Genomic DNA, 8808 nt, shown 5'->3' with positions numbered 1-8808 from the left:
AATCCTCACTCTTTCCCTGCTGCAGCATGGGGTCCCTCCCATGAGAGACAGTCCTTCACAAACTTCTCTGGCATGGGTCCTTCCCGTGGGCCGATCTTCAGTCACAGACTGCTCCAGCACAGGCTTTCCCATGGAGTCACAACCATCTTGGGGGGCATCCCCCTGCTCTGGCATGGGCTGCTCTATGGGCTGCAGGTGGGCATCTGCTCCCCCGCTCCCCTCCATGGGTTGGGGGGTGAGACAGCAGGCTGTCCCCATGGGCTGCATGGGCATCCCCTCCTCCGATGCATCTCCTCCCCCTCCTTCTTCTTCACTGACCTTTGTATCTGCATAGGTGTTTCTCTCACATTCCAATCTCCTCCCCCACTGCAGATTCCCCTCAAATATGTTCTCCCAGAGGCACTTCCACTGTCGCTCATAGGGTTGGCCTTGGCCAGTGACAGGTCCAACCTGGAGCTGGGGAAGCTTCTAGCAGCTTCTCACAGGAGTCACCCCTGCAGCCCTTCCCTGGCTACCAAAACCCCACCACACAAACCCAAAACAGATGGCAAACTCACCTGTGACTAAAGTCTTCCGCTCCCTTTAATACAGAAAGTGCAGGAACCAGGCACCTGTTTTCTGTTTAGCTGGACTGGGATGCCACCTACATTTGCAAGTGTAACTACCCCATCCCAGAGGAGCAAGGGGTATGGACCAGGCAGCTGCAACAGCAGCTCCTCAGTCCATGTCAAGAGCCCACCAAGAACATGAGCAGCAAAGGGGCACATTCAGAGGCACTGACAGATTGGCTTTATCATGAGATCAAAGAAGAGCAGAACTGAGACCTTAGACCCGTGGCTAAACCATTCACCCATTAAGAGATCTGTCTGCAAGTTGGTTGCTTGTGGTGACTGCTGCCACCTCCTTCTTCTTCAGACAATGCCACTGCACACAGATGCAAATCACACTCTGCATACCCCACTCCTCCACCTGGTATGCTGCTATTCCCATCTGCTGCTTCCTGAAAGCAAGGCACAGTGTAACAATAGCCTGTGGTGACAGCCAAGGCACCCCAACATGTTTCCACAGCTGGCAGTGGTGTGCATCTCCTCCATCCCTTCCATTTTCATCCACTGCAAACCTTTAGGAATACACACTACTTGAAGTGCTGGCATAATTTTTAATCCTCTTTTCACTGCTTAAGCTTTATAATCCATTATTTTTACAATTAAATATATGACTTGCACATCAACGGCCTGAGATGAGGCCAATCTTTTAATAAGAAGATAGTGTGATTCCCTGAACTTAATACAACCCAATACAAGACAGTGGATGAAATCTCTGTTTTTTCAGAAAGTATCTTCCTCCAGCTCAGGTCCTTTTTTACTTATACACATTAAGTGAAACCATCTTGGTACAAACAAAAGCATTACCTGAAATGAAACACTAATTCTCAGCCAATAAGACATACCTTTCTGATGGGAAACGATGGAGGTGCAAAACTGAGGTCTGAAATTGTGGTTTTTGTTTTAACATCTCTCAGGACCTACAGTCCACACTAGAGCTTTATCCTCTTTTACAAAATGCTTTAAGGACTGTCGTGGTTTAACCCCAGCCAGCAACTAAGCACCACGCAGCCGCTCACTCGCTCCCCCCCATCCAGTGGGATGGGGGAGAAAATAGGGAAAAAGAAGTAAAACTCGTGGGTTGAGATAAGAACGGTTTAATAGAACAGAAAAGAAGAAACTAATAATGATAATGATAACACTAATAAAATTACAACAGTAGTAATAAAAGGATTGGAATGTACAAATGATGCGCAGGGCAATTGCTCACCACCCGCTGACCGACACCCAGCCAGTCCCCGAGCAGCGATTCCCCGCCCCCACCTCCCAGTTCCTAAACTAGATGGGACGTCCCATGGTATGGAATACACTGTTGGCCAGTTTGGGTCAGGTGCCCTGGCTGTGTCCCATGCCAACTTCTTGTGCCCCTCCAGCTTTCTCGATGGCTGGGCATGAGAAGTTGAAAAACCCTTGACTTAGACTAAACACTACTGAGCAACAACTGAAAACATCAGTGTTATCAACATTCTTCACATACTGAACTCAAAACATAGCACTGTACCAGCTACTAGGAAGACAGTTAACTCTATCCCAGCTGAAACCAGGACAAAGACGACAAGCTACATATGTTTTTTGCCCATTTCCTTTTAGTTAGAATATGAATAGATGTAGATTTGCCTCTTGCCTGCTCACGTAGGCCACCATCTGGAGTTTACGCCTTTGGTTCTGTCAGTTTCTGGTCAGAATGGTACTTAATGAGCTGCATATGAGTGCGAGACCTGATTGCCTTTGCAGTAAAAAGTAGTGTTCATGCTAAAATAACAGTGCAACATACTGTGATTTACAAGTTCACATGTCTTTGGGCTTATTATTTATTGGAAATGGGTCATTATTTCAGTGTCTGCAAGAAGTAAGTGAATAAAGGTAACACTACCTCAGCTTCTAACTCATAGACTGAAAGTGTTGTATTATCTGCTCTCCACAAGAGCTACACATGGTTCAGGCTTGCTTGTGTTGATTGAGGTCTAACCTGAAACCTATTGTAGTCCTATGTTGCTACCAAGCTTTAGTAAGTAATGGCATGAGGCCATTGTGCCTACATAGAAGTGCCTAGATAGATTTCAGAAGTGCCTAGATAGATTGCAGTGGCAAAAATAGTCACTAATTTGATGCTGAGACAAAAGTTCTACAGGCAGTAAGCCACCCCCTTGTATTCAGCAGCCAAAAAGCAGGCCCCAGAAGCATGGCTACAACTGTGTGGCCTGCACCATGACACACTGCAAACTTTAAAACCCTCATCTCTTTGGAGACTCCTTCAGCATAGCAAGAACCAGCAGTCAAGGAAAGGCCAAAATAAGAGAAAAGGTTATATGACATATCACCATATATGAAACATATATATATGAAATACCTATATACATATATATGGAATGTATACATTACTTCAAGTAGTCACGCGAACACTTCCTCTAAAGGCGGTGCGTTATTCAGGACACATCTGCCAGCAGGAGTAGAAGTCCATGTGTGCAACACATTCACTATTGTCAGGTCTAAAAACTATTAGGCGATGACCTGCTATGATGTACTTCTTGTTTCTGGAACAAGACGCAAAACTGACAAAGGATATCACATTTACAGTTTGTTAACACCTGAGAAGCATTGTGCTCATCAGAGACAAAGCACACTTAGGAAACAGAAGCCTGCAAGGTGAAGGTTTGAAAATTATAATATTGAGATGGGGCTGCAGGGAAAACCCAAGAACCCTCTGCAGCTGCCTCTAGAGATCCCAGCAACAGAAATTTATACAGGACTGCAACACTGCAATTCTCAGCACAGATTTAACATAGTAGCCTTGAACTCTGCTCCGACAGCTACAATGGCAATACTCTCCAGACATTGCAATTTCTACCCAGGATATGAAGTGGTTTGTCACAGTATGGGCTAAGAAATCTCAAGTGAAAACAACCCTCCCCCCCCCCCAAAAAAAAAAAAACCAAGCAAAACCACACCGTACTTCTGTGGAATAGCATACATGCTAGAATTACTTTTCACTCTATCGTGTGTCATAGGTGAAACCTTGTAGTAGGCCCCCAGCAAACAGCTCTCCCTGGCGCGACCAAGCGCAGATGCCAGTTGAGGCCGCTAGCAGACTTCGAGCACTTCCAGCCCCAAAACAGCCCCCTGCAGGCCCTGACCTTAACACCCCGGTTCTCTTTGGGGGTTTCGAGTACACCCCCCAGCGTCTCTCCGACGCTGCCTCGAGCCGCCCTACCCCCAGATGAGGATTCACAACCCTCCTCAGAGTTTCCCGCCCGCAGCTGGCTTTAGCGGACCTGGGCCCCGCCCGCCCCAGCACGTCGCCTGGCAACCGCAAGCTGGTTCCCGGGCGCATGCGCACTCCCCCCCCCCGCAGTCACTTCCGGCTTCTCCTGGTGCCTTCCGGGTTGCGCAGGGTTCCCGCCGCGCGCCGCGGGGAAACTTTACCTGCTGCGGCGGCGCCGCTGGGCGAAGCGCGCGACCTCGCCACTGCTGCCCTCGCCCCCGGCCGGGCGCCATGGCCGGGGCCAGCGGGCGGGGCCGCGGCCGCCGCTTTGTCCCAGGCGCCGGGTGGCGGCCGGCGGGCGGGCGCTGAGGAGCGGGCGGGCAGGCAAGCAAGCAAGCAAGCAAGCAAGCATGGCTTCCCCGCCGGGCGGCGAGCAGCGGGCTCTGGGGGAGCGGGTGGCGGCGCTGGAGGCGGACCTGGCCGCCTGCCGCGGGCAGCTGGAGCGGGCGCAGCGCCGGTTGCGCCGCACCGAGCGCCTCTACCGTGAGGCGCGGGAGGACAGCGAGGCGCTGAGGAGACAGGTAGGCCCCCCCCCGCCCGGGAACCGCCTCCCCCGACCCTCTCTTCCCCCTCCGGGCCGGGCGGCACCCGGCCGCAGCCCTCTCGGGCATCCCCGCTGCCGTCACCCCCCCGACCGGGCACCCCCTCACTCCCCGCCCCCGACCGGGCTGAGCTCGTGGGGCAGGTGGGTGCCGTGAGCCCGCCAGCAGGCTCTCCTGGCCTGCGGGACTTCAGCGGCCGGAGAAAGCGCTGCTGCTGCTGCTGCTGCTACTGGCTCGAGTTTGCTGTCCCGAGTCAGCGTTTGGCTCGACGGGCTGAGGGGGGCTGGGCTGGGGCGGGCTGGGGGGAGAACGGTAACGTCTTCTCAGCCGCAAAGCGGGTTTCGTAGTCAGAAGGAAAAACTACACTGAGAGGAAGGAAAGAAGCTGAATAAACAAGGTGAGGTAAAGGAAGCGTGGAAGAAGTGTCCCACGGATGCTTATGGCAAAATAGGGAAGTTTCATAAATGCCACAGCTTGTCACCACAGAACCAGTGGTTATTGCTTGAAATCCAACTTTTCAGGGCGGGCATCTTAAAAATAACCTCGGCTAAGTATTTTGTTTTCCACCCAAGTGCTTGGCTTTATTATTATACCCTTCATGAGCAGGAATTGTTTTTCATCATTTGAAACACCTATGATGCCATTATGCTGTGTTTGAATTGTAGAATGTAAAATAGGCTCATGCTCTTTTCTGACGTACGTCCTTAAAATGCAGCGTTGTGTTCTGTAACATGCTGTTCTTCTTTCAGGTTGAAGAGCTTACTAAGGAAATCCACAACAGAAAGGAGAAAGATACGTCTAGCGTAGAAGTCCAGACAGAGGACTATGCTGCATGGTCACAAGCAGGTAGAGAGGGTGGTGATTGCTTAAACAGGCATCTAGAACAGTACCTTGTTTTGATTCTTTTTAAATATAAAATACGTTTCAAGTCTGTATCCTTAGCTGCATTAAACTTAGTAACCTGACCTTATCTTTTGGACCATTTCCTGTATATTCAAGCCATTCCTTTTAGAACAGGATAAAATGTAGCATGGACTGCAGCAGAATTCATGCCATACTATTCTGTTACATAGTAATCTCATACATTACACACATATATGTTTTACCGATTTTTAAAGTACATTAAAACAAGACATAATTTGTTCAGTACTAGTAGAATAAGTTCAAAGCAGAGGCACTACCTAATAATTGATTTTCATTAGACTACTTACATGCATAAATTTCCAGTTTAAGATTTGGATTCTTAATCTACATTGTGCAAAATATTGCTTTGCTAATTTATGCATCTTCACCCCCCCCCCAGATTATTACTACTATGAAGATTATTATAATCACACTGATACTCAAGATCATGCTTCTGAACTGCCAGTACAGCACAATCATGGGACTGAAGGCACTGAGCATAATTCCACAGAGGAATTGCAGACTGGTGTTAATATTCCTTTAAGGATGGATAGCACCAAAGTTGCTGAAGGTGGAGAAGAGGAAAATTTTGTCCAGAATTCACAGGTTATAGAACTGTTTGGGGTTTTACCAATTTCAAAGTCAGCACTCTATTAGTATTTCATTTCATTTAAAAGATGTGCTTTTGGTTTTGCTGTCACTGTATGAAGTGATTTTTTGTGATGGTGTGGTGCTGATGATAGCAGACAAGCATTCTTGTGCTTTAAAACTATTTCTTCTGTAGTATGTTCCAAGTATAACATACTTGTAGATTTGGGGTTTTTTTACAAAAAAAGCACATTCTAAAACATATGTCCTGCGTAGCCTGGACATGGCATGTTTTTAATCAGCAGAGTATGCTCAATATGGCCTTGTTGACTTTCTTAAAGTGTGCTTTTTTTTCTCTCCATTGATATAAGGAGGCAACATATAAGAAGAAAGTTGTTGGGGGGTGGGGTTGCTTGCTTATTTTGTTGTGGTTTTTTTTTTTCCTCTGCTATCCAGCCTTCTCTTAGATCATTCACTTCATCTCACTCCCTTAACTGACTTTGTGCCTTAGCATGTATAGCAACTGAAACAGAACAGAGAGCAGAAATCTGTTTTAGGAATATACTGAAAGATACTCACTGTGTATATTTTTGATGTGAACCACTTTTGAATAAAGGTTGGGGAAAATGAAAGGCACAGGATGAAGTCTTGGTCCCATTGAAATCAGTAGGAGTTTATCAGTAAGTTACAGCTAGATTTTTGCCTTCTTGTTTAATAGTTCTTGAAAGAATCCAAGTCCATAGAGCACTAATTTATTTTATTTAAAATAGGGCATTGTAGAATGCTAAAGAACCAAGCAGCTTCTTTTTAGAAGAAAATTTAATTGTTTACTTTCTGATATCAGGAAGCAGAAGATACATCAGTACCAGAGGGTTCTTTGGCAGAGAGCTTGAGAGCTGCTGCAGAAGCTGCTGTTTCACAAACCGGATTTATTTACGATGAAAATACGGGATTGTATTATGACCATAGCACTGGATTCTACTATAATTCGGTAAGGATCATTTTCAAAACCCTTGGCATTTTTTTCTCCATTGCAAAAGTTTTAGTAGTAAAAGTTGATGTGAGCAAAGAACTAAGATCCAAGCTGACTTTCTGATTTGAAAAACATGTTACTGAAGACGAATAATAATGAAAGCTTGTTAATTAGTTGTTGAATTATTTCAGTCCAATTAAAGATAGCAGGCTAAGATATAAATATAGATTTTCATTCAGTTCTTTTTGATATCTCCTAGATCTTTAATTTGCTTGGCATTGTAGAAATCTTATACTATAAAGCTGCTCTGTAACTCTTCCAAAATTAAAAGCTTGAGGTAAAAGATGACTTGTTTAGAAAAAGACAGAGGTTTTGTTTGCAGCACTACATTCAACTCAAATTTTTTTAAAAAAAGTGCATGTGTGTCATGGTTTAACCCTAGCCAGCAACTAAGCACCACGCAGCCACTTGCGCCCTCCTCCCTTCTCCCAGTGGGTTGGGGAGGAGAATTGAAAAAAAAGCAAAATTTGTGAGTTGAGATAAGAACGATTTAATAACTAAAGTAAAATGTAATAATAACTGTAATGAAAGGGAATATTTTAAAACAATATAAATAAAACCCAAGAAAGGGCAAGTGATGCACAATGCAGTTGCTCACCACCTGCTGACCAATGCCCAAGCAGCGATCGGTCCCTCCCAGCTAACTTCCCCCCCAGTTTATATACTGAGCATGATGTTCTGTGGTATGGAATATCCCTTTGGCTAGTTCAGGTCAGCTGTCCTGGCCATGCTCCCTCCCAGCTTCTTGTGCACCTTCTCATTGGCAGAGCGTGGGGAACTGAAAATCCTTAACTTATGATAAGCCCTGCTTAGCAACAACTGAAACATCAGTGTGTTATCAACATTATCCTCGCACTAAATCCAAAACACACTGTACCAGCTACTAAGAAGAAAATTAACTTTATTCCAGCCAAAACAAGGATAATGTGGCACACAAAACAACTTGTTTTGTTTTGAAGGACACTTCGCGACCTAATTTTTAAAGTCTTAAATGATAGCATTGCTTTTGACATAGTTTGTGGGTATAGTTGGATACACAAATGTTTGGGGCTATAGATTACCGTTTATGGTACAATTAACACAAAAGAATATATTTTCTTGTTCAGTAACTGTTCTGAATTACAGGAAATCTTCTTGTATTGTGTTTATTGGCAAGGTTTTGGTAGTGGGGCCAGGGGCTGCAAAAGCAGCCTCTGTGAGAAGAGGTCAGGGGCTGCCTGGACATGACTGGTTCTGCTGCAGGACGCCACTGAGCCCACGAAAGGAGCTGGTGGTGCCTCTGTTGAAAGTATGTTTAAGAAAGGGCAAAACGGTGCACAGTGGAGTGTATATGGGGTGGGAGGGGAGTGTGAAAAACAACGGTGCAAGGTCAAAGAAGGAGTGGGAGGAGATTCTCTAAGCACTGGAGCAGGCAATTCCCTGCGGTTTGTGGAAGAGGACCACACTGGAGCAGATGTTCACACTGTGATCTGTGGAGGACCCCACACCGGAGTAGCTCCTTAAGGAGCTGTGGCCTGTGGAAAGCCCATGCCAGAGCAGGTTCCCCTGGCAGGAGCTGTGTCCTGTAGAGGACCCATGCTGGAGCAGTTCTTGAAGGACTGCCACCCATGCGAAGGACCCATGCTGGGCAGGGGAGAAGTGTGAGGAGAAAGGAGCAGCCGAGAGGAACTGTTATGAATTGATGGCAACGCCCCATTCCTCATGTCCCTGTGCCACTTGGGCAGGGGGAAGAGAGGTAGAAGAGTTGGGAATGAAGGAGTGAAGTAGAGCTTGTGGAAAAAGGGGCAGGGAGAGGTGTTTTGTCTTTGTTCCTCATCTTTCAGCACTCTTGACTCGCGATAAATAAATTTATTTTCACCGAGTCAAATCTGGCTT

The 8808-nt window shown here is 46.4% G+C and overlaps 1 protein-coding gene across 2 annotated transcripts in view; it reads left to right on the top strand.

Annotated features, from left to right (window-relative positions):
* Nucleotides 1–3999: 3999 nt before the first annotated feature.
* The window catches only part of AGGF1 (angiogenic factor with G-patch and FHA domains 1), a 24467-nt gene continuing 19658 nt past the window's right edge, over nt 4000–8808 (top strand). The window contains exons 1-4 of one of the 2 annotated variants that reach the window (XM_069776810.1): nt 4000–4388; nt 5159–5255; nt 5713–5918; nt 6745–6891. In XM_069776810.1, the coding sequence (XP_069632911.1) occupies nt 4218–4388; nt 5159–5255; nt 5713–5918; nt 6745–6891 (621 nt within the window). In that variant the 5' untranslated portion in view covers nt 4000–4217. The remainder of the gene's footprint in view (nt 4389–5158; nt 5256–5712; nt 5919–6744; nt 6892–8808) is intronic. The other variant, XM_069776809.1, reaches the window with a different exon arrangement.

Source organism: Haliaeetus albicilla, chromosome Z (assembly GCF_947461875.1).
Source record: "Haliaeetus albicilla chromosome Z, bHalAlb1.1, whole genome shotgun sequence".
NCBI lineage: Eukaryota > Metazoa > Chordata > Aves > Accipitriformes > Accipitridae > Haliaeetus > Haliaeetus albicilla.
The sequence above is the reverse complement of the archived record's forward strand: the minus strand, read 5'-3'. Positions and strand labels throughout refer to the sequence as shown.